The sequence below is a fragment of the Hyperoodon ampullatus genome (assembly GCF_949752795.1).
Source record: "Hyperoodon ampullatus genome assembly, chromosome: 16".
NCBI lineage: Eukaryota > Metazoa > Chordata > Mammalia > Artiodactyla > Ziphiidae > Hyperoodon > Hyperoodon ampullatus.
The window spans coordinates 14,508,922-14,525,247 of record NC_136929.1 but is presented as its reverse complement, the minus strand read 5'-3'; the positions used below and the strand labels follow the sequence as shown (position 1 = coordinate 14,525,247).

The 16,326-nt window shown below is 42.2% G+C and overlaps 1 protein-coding gene across 1 annotated transcript in view; it reads left to right on the top strand.

The window, feature by feature from the left end:
• Positions 1 to 6,900: 6,900 nt before the first annotated feature.
• The window catches only part of DNAJC3 (DnaJ heat shock protein family (Hsp40) member C3), a gene marked incomplete at its 5' end in the record, with an annotated part of 85,381 nt that continues 75,955 nt past the window's right edge, over positions 6,901 to 16,326 (top strand). Inside the window, one exon of the mRNA XM_079721817.1 lies at positions 6,901 to 6,982. Coding sequence (XP_079577943.1) covers positions 6,901 to 6,982 — 82 coding nt within the window. The remainder of the gene's footprint in view (positions 6,983 to 16,326) is intronic.

The following is a 16,326-nucleotide window of genomic DNA, read 5'->3' as shown; positions in this document are numbered from 1 at the left end:
CCGTTTATAGTTGATTCATGTTACTTTTTTTAGTATCCATTTTGACACTCTTTTAATTACTGTGTTTATAACATTTAAATTTAATGCAATTATTTATATATTTGGATTTAGATGTAAGAATCTGGAAAATAAGGACTAAGCCCTTATGATTTATGTTACTGAAATTTCATAAGAAATCTTTTTCAAGACTGGTTATTATAATTTCATTTAGTTAACTTAGAAATTTAGAAGGTTTAAGTTTTGAAGAGTTTACCCATTGTATATAAAATATAATATTGTAGTAAAATCTCGAGAAGACAGGGACTTCTCTGGTGGTCCAGTGGTTGACTCCACACTCCCAATGCAGGGGGCCCAGGTTCAATCCCTGGTCAGGGAACTAGATCCCACATGCTGCCACTAAGAGCCCACATGCCACAACTGAAAAAAGATCCCGTATGCTGCAACTAAGACCTGGTGCAGCCAAATAAATAAATAAATAAATATTTAAAAATAAAATCTGGAGAAGACATAGAGCTCTCTCTCTCTCTTTTTTTTTTAAATGCATCAAACCTGATAACCTAGTTTAGTACTTTTTGGTTGGCATTTAAAAAATTTTATTCATTTATTTATTTTTTGACTGCATTGGGTCTTCGTTGCTGTGCATAGGCTTTCTCTAGTTGTGGCAAGTGGGGACTACTCTTCATTGTGGTTCACGGGCTTCTCATTGAGGTGGCTTCTCTTGTTGTGGAGCCCGGGCTCTAGGTGCGTGGGCTTCAGTAGTTGTGGCTCGTGGGCTCTAGAGTGCAGGCTCAGTAGTTGTGGCGTGCAGGCTCAGTAGTTGTGGCTCATGGGCTTAGTTGCTCTGCGGCATGTGGGATCTTCACGGACCAGGGCTTGAACACGTGTCCCCTGCATTGGCAGGTGGATTCTCAACACCGCGACACCAGGGAAGTCCCTGTCTCTTTTTTAATTGAGATATAATTTGACATATAACATTGTATTAGTTTTAGGTGTTCAACATAATGATTTGGTATATATGTATGTTGCAAAATGATTACCACAGTAAGTTTAGTTAACTTTCATCACCACATATATTTACAATTTTCTTCTTTATAATGAGAACTTTTAAGGTCTACTCTCTTAGCAGATTTCAAATATACAATACAGTGTTGTTAACTATAGTCACCATGCTGTACATTACATCCCCAGGACTTATTTATCTTGTAACTGGAAGTTTGTACCTTTTGACCACCTTCACCTATTTCGCAACTCTCCCCTTCCCACATCTCTGGCAACCACTAGTTTGTTCTTTGTTCTTTTTTTTTTTTTTGGCCATACCACGTGGCTTGCGGGATCTTAGTTCCTGAACAGGGATGGAACCTGGGCCCCCAGCAGTGGAATCGAGGAGTCCTAACCACTGGACCACTAGGGAATTCCCTGTTCTTTGTATCTATGAGTTCAGTTTTTTAGATTCCATATATAAGTGAGATTGTATAGTATTTGTCTTTTTCTGTCTGACATTTCACTTAACATAATGACCTCAGGGTCCATTCATGTTGTCTCAAATGGCAGCATTTCCTTCTTTTTCATAGATGAATACTAGTCGATTGTGTGTGTATATACATACCACATTTTCTTTATCCATTCATCTGCTGATGGACACTTAGGTTGCTTCCATGTCTTGACTATTGTAAATAATGCTGCAGTGAACATGAGGGTGGACATAGAGCTGTCTTTAAATCAATATTAACTCATCCCAATTGTCCAAAGATTCACCTATTTATCACAAATAGTACATGAACCTTTAAAAATACAACTTAGGGCTTCCCTGGTGGCGCAGTGGTTGAGGGTCTGCCTGCTGATGCAGGGGACACGGGTTTGTGCCCCGGTCCGGGAGGATCCCGCATGCCGTGGAGCGGCTGGGCCCGTGGGCCATGGCCGCTGGGCCTGCATGTCCGGAGCCTGTGCTCCGCAGCGGGAGAGGCCACAACAGTGAGAGGCCCGCGTGCCGCAAAAAAAAAAAAAAAAAAAAAATACAGTTTAAAACCTTGTTTTCCAGGATCAATGTTAAAGAATCTTAAAGTTATGCTTCAAAAATTTATCTAATAATTATTTTAACACAGGCTATCATTTACATGTATTTGTTCATATTTTAAAAACAAAAAGTACAGTTAATGAACTTTTTCTTATAGATATTTTGATTATCTGGACTAGAATATTCCTAGAGTGTGTACATAACAGATTTTAAATCAAGTAATCAACAATTTCCCAAGTGAAGGGAAAAGAGGAAAAACAGGAAAGAAAAGAGAGGAGCTGGTTTCAGACAACTAAGAAACTATTTTTCAAAAGTACTAATTCTCTTCCTTCTTCAAGGAAAAGGAAGTTTAGATGCAGAAAAACTCATTACAGTTGATTTAAAAATACTCAGGCCCTTCACAATTAAGTAAACTTTTATTTTTGAAATAATTTTAGACTAAAGCTGCAAGGATACTACAGAGTAGTCCTAAACACTCCTCATTTACTTTCTCCTATTGCCAGCATCTTACATACAATCACTGTGCATGTGTCAAAACTAAGAAAGTTAATAATGGCCCATTACTATTAACTAAACTTGAGACTTTATCTGGACTTCAGTAGTTTTCCCAGTAACATCCATTTTCTATTTCTGGATGTGGTTTAAGACAGACCTGTCAGTCATCATGTCTCCTTAGTTTCCTCTGGTCTGTTAGTTTTGAGGAGTACTGATCAGGTATTTATAGACTGTCCCTCAATTTTGGTTTATGTGAATGTTTTTCATATTTAGACTAGGTTATAGAATGGAAAGAATATCACAGAAGTGAAGTGTCCTTCTCATGACCTCATATCAGGGGGTTATATGGGATCAATATAACTTAATATTGGTAATGTTTACCTTGACCACCAGGCCAAGGTAGTGTTTGCCAGTTTCTCCACTCTCCCCTTTCCACACTCCAGTCTTTAAAAGTTAGTCATTAAGTCCAGCCCACATTCAAGGGAGGGGGGACTTAAGGTCTATCTCCTGAAGTGGGGGGAGTATCATGTTAAGCTGAATAGTGTTCCCGCTGAAGGTATCAACGTTCTGATCCCCCAACAATGTTATCTTTTATGGCAAAAGGGATTTTGCAGATGTGACTAAATTGAGGATCTTGCAGGGAGAGAATATCCTGGATTATCCAAGTGGGCCCTAAATAATTAATTACAAAGATCCTTACAAGACAGAAGCAAGAAGGTCAAAAGCAAGAGAAGATGATGTGATGAAGGAAGCAGAGGCTGATGTGGCCAGAAGCCTACTAACATAAAAGAGGGTGGACGAGCAGACAGAAGACAGGACAGGGTTTTAAAGCCAAATTTTTACATGAGAACACCAAAGTTTGATCAGAGTCCCCAAATCCCTGCAATCAAGTAGTACACTTGACTTAGAAGGGTAATTTTTTACCATCAGCTTGTCAAGAACTATGAAAATCAATTATATCTAGTGATGGTGAGTATGTGGGGACATAAATAGTTGTTGGGAATACAAATTACCCTGACAATAATCTTAAATTTTTATTTATTTATTTTTAATTTTTTGAACGCATCGCACGGCATGGGGGGATCTTAGTTCCCCGATCAGGGATCCAACCGTGCCCCCTTCAGTGGAAGCACGGAGTCTTAACCACTGGACCGCCAGGGACGTCCTCATCTTCAATTTTTAAGTGTACGCATTCTTTGACAAAGCAATCCCACTTTTAGAGATTCCTTTTATAGAAATGAAAGCACAAGTTCATAAAGATAAATGCAGAAGGATGTATACTTCAGCATTCATTATGTTCATTATAATGTTGCCTATTTTGTTTTTAATGTGGTGTAAAAAGATGTTATAAGTATCATATTTGCTTTTGAACATTTACTTCTCCCCAGAGCTAATCCATCAGCAAATCTGATCTCCTTTCCTCCAAAAAATGTGTTCTAGATCTGTCCACTACTCTCTACCAAAATTATTTTTCTGGGGCTTCCCTGGTGGCGCAGTGGTTGAGAATCTCCCTGCTAATGCAGGGGACACGGGTTCGAGCCCTGGTCTGGGAAGATCCCACATGCCACGGACCAACTGGGCCCGTGAGCCACAACTACTGAGCCTGCGCGTCTGGAGCCTGTGCTCCGCAACAAGAGAGGCCACGACAGTGAGAGGCCCGCGCACCGCGATGAAGAGTGGCCTCCGCTTGCCACAACTAGAGAAAGCCCTTGCACAGAAACAAAGACCCAACACAGCCAAACAAAAAAATAAATAAATTAATTAAAAGAAAAAAAATTATTTTTCTGGTCAATAAACAGATCAATATATTTTTATATATTAGAAATTATATAATATTGCTGGTTTTGCATATAGTGCAATTTAAATATTCTACCATTATTTTGTCTTTTACTATCATAATGAATAGGTTCTATCAATTACAGTATGGTGTTTATGCTTAATTTTAAAAGGACTGCAGGACTTCCCTGGTGGTCCAATGGCTAAGACTCTGTGCTCCCAATGCAGGGGGCCTGGGTTTGATCCCTGGTCAGGGAAGTAGATCTCACACACATGCCACAACTAAAGATCCCGTGTGCTGCAACTATGACCCGGTGCAGCCAAATAAATAAATACATACATACATAAAATATTTTAAAAATAAATAAATAAAAATAAAAAGGATGGCATAAATGTTGATAAATGCAAACAATATTTATAATTTTCTCTACAATCACTGGATTACACTGGTTTTATTGGCAAGAGTGATCAGGTGAAAACTATGCCCAGATGAACATTGGAGAAAACATTCCTAAGCATTTTATACATATAAGGATAATTTTAGCACTGTACACTTATTGCTGTTTAAAATGTTTCCTTCTTTGTTGTAAAATTATCTCTTTCAAGAGATACTTTGTAAATCTTAGTTTTAAGACTTTAGGATTCATGGCTATGCAATTTGATCAATGAATTTCCAAAATCACTCAACAATGAAGGCCCTTGTTATTTTTATTATCTATAGCACAAGGTCTGTCCTCTCGTTAATCATTTTTAATTTCCATCCTTAGAACTTCTTTAGCACTGCTTCTTCCTTAAGACCAGAATCACAGGCAGCATTCTGCTGATAATTCATGGTGTAGTATTATTTGTTTACAAAACTTTCTCCATTTTGATCAGCAATGTTGGCTGCCTTGGCAACGGTACCTCATCTGGATGATGTCTTCACTACTTGTAGACACTGAAATCAATGCTGTTTTTTTCACTAACACCACTTTGTGATGGTCGATAAGGAAAAGGACAAACCAAAAAAAAAAAAAAAAAAATCCAAAGAGGGGTCTCATGATTCGTTCTTGTTAGAAGGATAAGTAACATTTGTATAATACTTTATAATTTACAAGAATTTTTACCCACTTCATGAAACCTCAAAACAAACCTTTGAGGCCATCAGTATCATATCCACTTTACAGATGAAGATAACCTAGATAAGAGGTGTGGTGGGGAACTACATTTCTTGGATCTGAATCCTCCGCTCTTCACATTATGTTACACTGCTTTCCACCACAACTACTAAGGGACTCAGTTTTTTGTTTGTTTTCCCTTTCTCCAAACCATTTCCTTTGCTTAGTTCCCTCTGGAATAAAAGCTTAGAAAGCTTTTACCCTCCTGAGTGTATTTTTAGGAAATAACGAATTCACTATGCCATTTATCATTCATGAGTTCTAAAGTGTGCAGTAGCACCAAGGTAGCAAATGCATACTCACTGGTAAAGTGATAAGTTTGCACGTGACAGCGCTTAACACAGAAAGGCATTACTGTTTCATCCCATGTGCAACATCACTGGTGCATAGTGTGCGTTGTGTTGAGGACGCCGGAGGAAGTGGCGGTGAACAAGTTTAACGCCAAATTGTGTAACTTGACTTTCACCTTGTTGAGTTTCCTCTATTGAGAGCACAAGATAGAAGATCCGTCCTAACAGGTCTCTCTTTTTTTCCTTATAGTTGACGTTGGTTGCACTCTCAAGAGCCCTTTGCTCTCTTAGCTGCTGTGCTTCCCTGGTTTCTTCTGCACAGAATCTTCCAGAATTGCTCTTTTTCTGGACACGCTGGTCCACTGGACAGTCGGGGAATGGGTCCTAATCTTCCATGTCATTCTCACTTACCTCCCTTAGGTCCCTAATGTACCTGGTTGTCCTGACATGCTCCCGGCTCCATCGGCTCACCCTACTTTATTGAGCCCGAGCTTCTCCTGATCGTTTCTCCCCCGCTCTTCAGGGCGGTCCGTGTAGGTTCCGAGACTCTCAGAGGGAGGTAGCAGGCTCTGCTACTTGTCCTGTTCCCCGATCCACCCCCGCAGACTTCCTGGGGCCAGGTTTGGCTTCTCACTGCGGACGCGGCGGATTCACCTTTCTCCAAATAGTACACTGGAAAACCTCGGATTGCTGACATCCTCCTCCTCGCCGACCCAGTGCGCGGGGACCGGCCCAAAAAGGCTTCCGCGGCCTGCGCATGCGGACTCGGCGGCTGCCACACAGCTCCCCGGCCGCCTCCCTCCGGCCCGCCGCCGCGGTTTGGAGCTCCTGACAGCTCCACCGCAGGCGGACGCAGTCTTGTCTCGTGCTTCCACGTTATCCTATCAGAGAAGGGGCGGGGGCGGCGGCCCCCACAGCCTATCAGCGCGAACCACGATCCCGGCGAGCCCCGTAGGAAAGTGGCCAGGGAGAAGGCGATTGGGCGGCGGAGGCGCTCGGGGCGTAGCCCCGCCCAGGCCCCGCCTACCGCTGCCTTCCTCCGCGGGGCGCCAGCCGCCTTAGGCCCGAGCAAGAGCGGACGGCGGGCGGGCGTAGCTGCAGCGTGAGCGCCGGCGGGAGCTGGTGGGCCCCGCACCTTTGCTTCTCCTCAGCGCCCGCGCCCTCGGACATGGTGGCCCCCGGCTCAGTGACCAGCCGGCTGGGCTCGGTGTTCCCCTTCCTGCTGGTCCTGGTGGACCTACAGTACGAAGGTGAGTCGTGTCCTGCCCCGGCCGGAGGAGCGGGCTCCCGGGCCAGGCCTCGCAGCGCTTCCCCGCCTCCGTCCCGGCACGAGTCTCGGGGCGGTCCGGGCGGTGGGGCGGGAGCCGGGAACTCCGCGGCCTGGCTTGGGCCTAAGCCCGTCCCTGGGCTGGGGCCGGCTCCCGGTTCCGGGTTTGTCTGGGGAAGAGGTGCGGGGACCGGCGGGCCGCGGGGCCGGGACAGCGGGTTTGGAGTGAGGAGTGGGGCCAATGGGGTCGAGGGGAAGCGGGGCACCGGGCAGCGGCTTCTGGGGCGTCCCGGGACGCGGAGACCCGGGCAGCCGTCGGCTCCCGGCCTCGCTCGGGACCCTCGCTTGGCGCCTGGGGACTCTTGGGCAGTGGTGCTGAGAGGAGGCGGTAAAGGTGGCCCAAGGGGAGGCTTCTTTGGCTTTGGAGTTTCGGGGGGTTGGCGGTGGGGATGATGTCCTGCTGAGTAAGGTGAGGGGAACAGTGTTGAATGTTAAAAGTGAGTAACCATCACCCCGCTCTGCTCTGTCTTGTGTCTAGAAGTTGTTAGGTTGTAGCGTTAAGGAGCCGGTGCAGGCAATCAAGCTCCCGGCGGGCAGGGCACTAAGTTTGTGGCTTTGCAGTTCCCAGCCTGTTGTTGGTTCAGCTTTCCTATTACGAGTTCTCTGGAAGAATGTTCCCGTAAGAAGATACGAATGCTTCAGCTTCACTACGGTCCTACAGTTGGGAATGTTGGCTACTCTAACAGAACAGCAAAAATAGAGGGCTGTCCGTTCTTAGTTGTCAGCTTGAGGAGTACGAGTGAAACCTGCAAGCGCCCCTTGAACTGACGCTCCTAACTTGGTTACCCTGCGAAATATTCGAGTATAATGACATACCACGTGCACTGACCTATTTTCGTCCCCATGAATAGGCTAGTAGTCAGATTAAACATTTTAATATTGGACTTAATATTAGAGGGAGTGCGGAGCTGAAGTTGGGAATTGTTTATGGTAAAATCCCCTCAAAATTATAAACTTAAAAAAAGGAGTAATACTCTCCAATTTTTAGGTGTCATTTAGTGGCAGTGGTTTTTTTTTTTTTTGGAGGGGGGTTCCCCTGGAGACCATATATTTTTTGGAACCCCAAAACAAGATATATAGTGTGATAACATTGGGACAAAGAATTTGACAGTGAAACTGGAATGCCTGGACCACTTTAATATAGGTCATGTATTCCAGTTCTTTTGCGTTTTCTGATGTTGACACCTCCTGCCTGGTGAAGTTTAGCGTTAATCCCCAGTTGTCATTAATTAATTATGGCCACTAAAGAGAAAGTTGCCTATATTCTGCTAACATCAATTATTTTTTAAGTTACACAGGTACACACTTTTGAATGATTTGCTTTTTCCACTAGCTTGTAGACCACCTTTTTAGAATCGCTGTTCTGTATATGATTCTGTAGGACTCATAACACTTCATGTCTCTCCTGTGGTATTTTCCAGAAGAAAAACCTCACCAGAGAGCTTTTCTGTATGGGAGGCATTGGTAACATTTCTCAGAGGGGTGCTAAAGTGCTGTCTTCTTTAGGGTGTTGTCTGTGTAAAGTAGCAGGGACTTGGTACAGGTGGTAGGGAAGAAAGGAAAAAGATCTTACATTTATTGAAGGTCTGCTGTGTGCCAGGCACTGTCCTAGACACCTTTCTGTAAGCTGTCTCTTATTCATGGAGGTATGTGATGTTATTTCTGCTTTACAGATGAGGGAACTGAGGGTCCAAGAGTTTAATTAACTTGGATAAGGTCACATAGCTGTTAACTCTAAGAGCCATAAGTTTAACTCAAGTTATTTGACTCCAAAGTTCATCTTGTGTGTGGGCTGGAAACAGAAGTTAAGTGGTTGACAGCACAATGTGGGCCCAAGCATTTGTAAGTGGCGGCAGTTGAGAAAAATCAGCATTTTTGTTTGTTTGCTTGCCACCAGCAATAATGAACGGGAAGGTGATTTCCTGACATGTTTGATACAGTGGTTCTCAAGCTTGAGTGTGCATCACCTGGAGAGCTTTTTAAACAGAGTGCTGAAACTTACTCCCCAAATTTTTGATTCAGTAAGTCTAGGTAGGACCTGAAATTTTACATTTCTAAAAAGAAATCACTGGTGAGAATCACTGATGTAATAAATTATATAGCGGAGCTAACTTAGGTATCTGTTATTACATATCTATTATTTTATTTGGTGACGGGGATATAAAGATAAGAAAGAACCTCTGACTTCCATTAGCAAATGGTTAGTTCCTGTTTTCCCAAATAAGTTCTGCCTCTGGGTTCTGTAACCTAAATGTCCTCTGGAGTCATTCAGGACTGTGTGATCCCACTATTAGGCTTAAGGCTTGGGGAGAGAAGAAATAAATGAGAATGGGTGTGAGAAGAGTGAATGAGAAGCAAGAACTTGCATATGTTGGAGGCTGTCGCCAATAATTAGCTTAGCTGGCCTAGTTTTTTCTGATTTAAAATATTCATCTTTTTTTTTCTAGGCTTTTCTGTTAATGTAATTCAGAGAAAGAAAATATGTGATAGGCTCATGAATTGAAAGGTTAAATCTTTTAGCATCCCTTTTCAAAAAGGCCTTTGAAAGAGGGAAGTCCTAAGCACTAGTTTGGGAATAGAATTTTTGGAGCAGAAAGAAAACTTTAGTATAAGTATCTACTTTAGTATTCTCATATTACAGATAAGGAAGCTATTTTAATTCTCTGCTAATGGTGTGTTCTATTTGGTGATTTAAGTAGGAACACAACCTGGGAACCAAACCTTCTTTTATCTCTTTTTCTTCCTTAACATTCTTTCAGGACTCAATTTTTCTTTATTTCACTGAACTGATCTGACTAAACCATATATTTTGGACATTGGGAAAAGAATAGTTAGAAATCTCCTGAGTACAAAAGATGGTGATACTTTTTATATGAATCTAACTTACTAAAAGTATGTTTAGTGTTTTCTAGGACTTTCTTGACATTATTTAAATATGAAAAGAATAAAGTAGGGAAAACAAAGGACTTTCAGTAATTTATATACAGTAGTCCCACCTTATCTGTGGTTTCGCTTTTCTCGGTTTCAGTCACTTGTGGTCAACCGTGGTCTGAAAATATTAAATGGGAAATTCCAGAAATAAACAATTCATAAGTTTTAAATTGCAAACTTTTCTGAGTAGCATGATGAAATCTCGCGCTGTCTCACTTAGGTCATGAATCATTCCGTTGTCCCATGTATCCCGCCTGTTAGTCACTTAGTAGCTATCTGGATTATCAGCGGTATCGCAGGGCTTGTGTTCAGGTAACCCTTATTTTACTTAATAATGGCCCCAAAATGCAAGCCTAGTGATGCTGACAATTCGGAAATTTGGATATGCCAAAGAGAAGTGGTAAAGTGCTTCCTTTAAGTGAAAAAGTGAAAGCCCTTGACTTAGTAAGGAAAGAAAAAAATTGTATGCTGAGGTTGCTGATATCCATGGTAAGAACGAATCTTCTATCCGTAAAACTGTGAAAAAGGAAAAAGAAATTTGTGCTAGTTTGGCTGTCGCAACTCAGACTGCAAAGGGTGCGGCCACAGTGTGCGGTAAGTGCTTAGTTAAGATGGAAAAGGCATTATATTTGTCCAGTAAGATATTTTGAGAAGAGGGGAGCTCATTCACATCTTTTATTACAGTGTATTGTTATAATTGTTCTATTTTATTATTGTTATCAATCTCTTACTGTGTTTAATTTATAAATCAAACTTTATCATAGGTGTGTATGTATAGGAAAAAACATAGTGTATATATAGGGTTCGGTACTGTCTGTGGTTTTGGTATCCACTGGGAGTCTTGGAATGTATTCCCTGAGGATAAGGGGGAGATTCTTATAAACTAAGTATTTTAGCAGATGATCAGATTGCTTCTAGAATTATTTTAAATTCATTTAATGATATAGGCTATAGTTAGCAATAGTGTCCAAGTCCCAATTCACTTGACTAGTTAGCATTGCTGAGTGCCCAGAAATGCAGTTGATTAGATTCTGTGGGACGGGGGGGGTTGTTCTGAGATGGGTGCCCTGTAGTAATTAGGCTTTACTTTCCCATATGAAGTTAATTAATTGTGGTTAAGTTTAATTTCTATTGCCATAGTGTTCCTTTGGTTATTGTCCAGCTATTAATCTTTGTTTCTATGGAAATAATCATGGGAACCCAATCACCCACTCTTAAGAACAAAAACATCATGTCAACCATAAATTGATTTTTCAAGATCTTTGGAATGCTGCTTTTTAAAAAAAAATTTAATAAGTTTAAAAAGTCTGATGAGTTTATGTTATATGGAGTTCTGGAATATGGAGAAGACTCATTTAATCAGTTAGCAGAGGCGTCACCGTAGTCCTTTGGTGAGGTATGTGTAGTATAGAACTCTTGGTTTTTGCCTTTGAGTTTACAGACCACTTGGGGATATAAAACATGCTTTGTGAAGCATCCATGTCCTCTTCCCTACTTTCTCAGTGTAGATTTAGTGGTCCATCTTGTAGTCACTCCACTGAAAACATCCTTTAATTTTCTTGCCCCTGTACTCTTTTGTTTTACTCACTTGGCAAACTTTGAACTGATTAAATCCAACTTGGCCAACTTGTTTGTCAAACCTCACAGCTGAACATGGATGGAGAAAAATGAAGATAACCTTGCTGACTGGTCTCATTTTGAGCATATAATCTCTATTTCACATGCACACTCAGTACTGCTAACATTCCTACAATTCCCTAGTATGTCTATTGAAAATCAGTGTCTCAAGCCTCTTCCTCTTTCCTTAAATCTCCAATTTAAACCCTCCTTTTCTTTCTTCTGTTGCCTCATTCTTGCAGACCTTATCTTTACTGGGAAAATGAAAGCCATCACAGGGCAATTTCCTCTTCTTTCTACCTCTGAATTTACTAGCCTACTTGCATCTCTACCCATTCTGCTAATTTTCTTATATTAATGGCTAAAGCATCCCTATTCCTGGCAAAATCCAATTCCTATACTTACGCCCTGGATTCCATTTCCTCTTGCCTTCTGAAGATATTGCTTCTACAGTTACTGTTTTTCTCCTGTATCATCATTTTCTTCCTCTTCTGGGTCATTGACATCAGCACTTCAACATGCTATAGTATTTCCACTATAGTGTTTCCAAAGTTTTGATAGCAGAACTTTAAAGAGTGGCTGGTAGTCGCTACTGCTCTATTCCCATCTTCTGTTCTCTTCTCAACCTAGTACTTCACTAATACTGCAAAGCCTTACTTATCTGACTCCTATTTACTTATGTCTCTTTTCATCTTAATCTTCTCCATCACTAGGCTCCTGCCACATCAACTTTACTTCCAAATGCCGAGCTCATTTTTTGACTAAGTGTCTTTATTCCTGTTGTTCCTATACTCTGAAGATTTCAGAGAACAGCCAAATGAGCCTTCATGTTTCAGTCCTGACATATTATGTAAGAAGCACGCTCTAGGTCAGTTAATACTCTCCCTTTACCTTTTTGTAGTTTCTTCCTAAAACTTAATATTGTCTTGAACGACCTCACTTGTATTTCTTGTCTGTCCGTTCCTCTAGAATACAAGCTTTATGGAAAACACTCTTGTCTCTCTACCTAAAACATGTTGACGTGAAGTAGACGTGCAATAAATATTTTTAGAATGGATGAGTGAGGTTGACTTTCAACTTTTTTTTGGGGGGGGTAAGGACCATCGCACACTTATTTTCCAAGTTGAAATTCCTTGAACAAGGAGTCCCATCACAACATTTATGCCTCCATAGTTAATTGAAACAAAGACTAATGTCCATTGAGACTGAGCAAACTTGGTTACAGTAGATTTTATTTTCCTAGTTTATCCAGGAAGATTTCCTGCAGGCATTGTTCCTATGTACTTGCTACATAACTACTCAGCCTTTTCTTCCTTTCAGTTTGGCCTTGTATACTAAAACACTTTTTAGGTTAGAGTAATTGGAAAGAGATGCTTACAAGGTCTAGGGTTTCCAGCGCAGTGTATTTTTATTAAAACTGTTCCGTCATTGGTCCGCACTGACTGTGGAATTGCTAAGATAATGACCTTCTTGCTCTTTCTGTGGCCAGATTCCACTGTTTTCTGTGTTTCTGCCATGAGACTTTTTGCAGACTCTGCCCCGTCTTGCTTTGATCTTGGATTTAGATAGGACCTTTTACAGACAGTACTTTTTTTTTTTCCCTCGTGTTCCTCTTTAGAATGATCTTAAGGTTCTCCTCCTCCCTGACATTGAAGTGCTCCAACCTGAACAACCACCCTAAACTTGCTTCCGTTCTGCCACCTGGCCTCGGCTGGAGCCTGAGCACCTCTGACCTTTTGTTCTTGCCTTTTTCAGTCTGGTTGCTCCAGTCTTGATTGTGACTCTCAGCACATCATACTTTTAACCCCTCAACTTTATGTTTCTTAAAATTCTTTATATTTTGCTCTCTAAAATGTGACAGATTCTAATACTAACTTCAGTGAAAGATTTAGCTACTCCGCCTTTTTTCCTGTCCTTCCTGTATATTTTGCTGACCTTTGGTTGATGCTTGTCTATGGAGAAACCTATTGTTTAATTCTGTTCAGGAGATGGCAGGATGTTTGGTTGCCTGATCTCTCAGAATTAGGAGACTGCTTTCATTGTCACTGTCTCCCAGGATGTGGCAATGGAATAAAAAATTATCCATGGCTCAAAATAACACAGTTGAGATATTGCAAAAACAACCACATGTGCAATTTTTTAGGAAACATATTAGTGTCTTTATGAGTCTTCGGTAGTAGTGTCAGTTTGATTTTTTTAATTGTTATTACATATCTTAGCTTCTATTATTCTGATGAATTATACATTTGAGAAGGAATTTAGTTACATTCATTCAGTAAATACTGAGTGTCCGCTTTGTGCAAGGTACTGAACTAGGTGATAAAAAGAAGAAAAGACCGTTCATTCTCTCCGACTTGCTTTTGATCAGGTTTGGCACTATGGGGGTTGTGAGAGGCAGGCAAACTGTGAAGGTCAGCTTATTGAGACTGTGGTATTGCAAAGTGAAGTCATGTACTTGTGAGTGGAGGGATGCACAGTATAGCAAGAGCACAGGAGGAACTTCTCCCACCTTCTCACTGAGGTAGTTAGGGAAAGTTTCACAAAGGAACCAGCATTTGAGGGCAGAGTCCTGATGGAGGAGTGGGAATTTTCCAGGTGGGCAGGTGGGGAAGGCCTTTTCATGGAATAGCAAGTTTAAAGGGATGCAGCATAAGAACTAGTATGTTCAGGAAAGTTCAACCAGTTCATTACGTTATTGGAGTATAAAGTAAGAGGTGAAGGAGTGAGGGGTGATAAGGCTGGACCCACATCAAGGGACCTGATCAAGAAGGGTCTTGTTTGCCTTTAGATCTGAAGGGACTTAGGTTGAATCTAGCCAGCGACCTGAAAATACTGCGGAATTGTTACTAGGAGTGCATCTTGGGAGGATTGCTCTTGCAGTAGCATGGGGGCCGGATTTGGAGGAAGGTGAGAGAAGATCCCAGTTAGGAGGCACACCATCTCTTTCGGGGAGAAGGGGGCCTACACAACCGCCGCGTACACTATGGCAAGTTCTGTCACGGACAAGTGACCAAGGTGCACTGGAGGAATAATAATTCTCCCTGGACGATTGAAATTTTTGTAGAGGAAGTGGTATTTACTTATCACATTATTAAATAGAAATTATATTGGGTAAAATTGTAACATAATAAAGATCTGAGTTTTATTTAAAAGTCACAGAGAAATGCTGGATACCCCTTTTAACCATAGAAGGCAAGAGGAACTTAGTTTGGAGAGGAGCTCAACCTTTGGGGTGACCGTATACATAACTTTCTGGAGGGATACCACGTTACTTTATTTGAAGGAATCGTATAAATGAAAGAGTGTAGGTGGATGTTCTGGTGCAACTTATAGAAGAGGTAAAGGTGACCCCAACGTGCATGCACTGCCTTGGTGACCAGGAAAGTGACCCTGTGGCCATGGGAAGCCAGCCCGAGGCTCAGCTCTCAGTGTCCCTGTCTCCCAGGGTGTGCTTGTAAGAGAGATACTTTGCCATGCCAGATTCGTGGGCCCCCATTTGTGCAGGCTGGTGTCATGGTCACCCAGTTCTTCGGATTTCATCTGCTCGTTCAGGTAGTGAGTCTCGGTGAAATCACACAAGTGGGTACCATTTGTCAGTGAACAGTTTGTGCCGTTCCAGTAGGGACTGACTCACACTGTTTTCCCAGTGTAACCCGTGTTCTGTTGCGTTCAGCCAGCTTGCTCAGTCGTCCTGGTTTAGTTTCTTGGTATCCTGAAGAGTCTGGGATTCAGCCACCTCGTTGGTTCCGCAGCTCCATCCGTTTCTCAGCGTATTCTCTCTCCTCATGACACTGCTGAAGAACATATTAGGCAGTGTCCTTCACAGCCGCACCATCGGGGTCAAAGCAGCAAGACACGGCCAGGTAGACGGAGGACGCGTAGAGCTCCAGGTGGGTCTGGTGGTTGATGGGGGCCTCCGAGTCCTGGTGGTCGCTCCGGCACACCCGCGAGGGGGCCTCGGTCATGGTGGCAGGTGGCCGAGGAGGGGCCTCCGGGGTGCTGTGGGGAGGTGTTGCAGCGACGGTTTGACCCAAGCTCTGTCAAGCCCTGTTGAGGCAGGACACCGCTGTGGCTCTCCGTGAAGAATGTCTGGCTGGGGGCATCTGGACAAAGTACTTCAGGGAACTTCGCACATGTGTTCTTGGTTCCCACTAGGCTTCAGGCTCCGCTTGTGAGGTTGGAAAGGATTGTGGCTAAAATGTTACATTAAATGATGGGTTCGGTGAGTGAAGCATACAAGGCTTAGTAGCTGTGGAAAGCAAGCGTAGCCTGGTTTATATGGGGAAAAGTTTCCTGAGCTGTGCTGCAAAGAAAGCTAGGCTTTGGAATTGAATCTTATTGTGACAGTTACTGTGAGTCTTCAGGCAGGTTGGGTAACTTCTTTGAGCCTCAGATTCCTCAGTTATAAAAGTATGAAAGATGTTTACTTTCTAGGATTGTTGTGAAAATTAAGTGAAATAAATATACTGAAAGTATCCACCATATAGTAGGTTCTTAATTTCTTTCTGTGTTACATCTTTCCTGTTAGACATTTTCATGACTGGATAAGGAAAGTACTGTGACTAATGGTTTATCTCGTATCCAAATTTCTTACCTCCTCAAGCAATCTGGAATCTTCTATTCAGTACATTGATCTGATCTTCCCTTTTGAGAAAATGTAAATGGGAGATGTTTGAAATCTTCTTGCTAATTTGAAGACTACGTCCTTTCCCCGACATG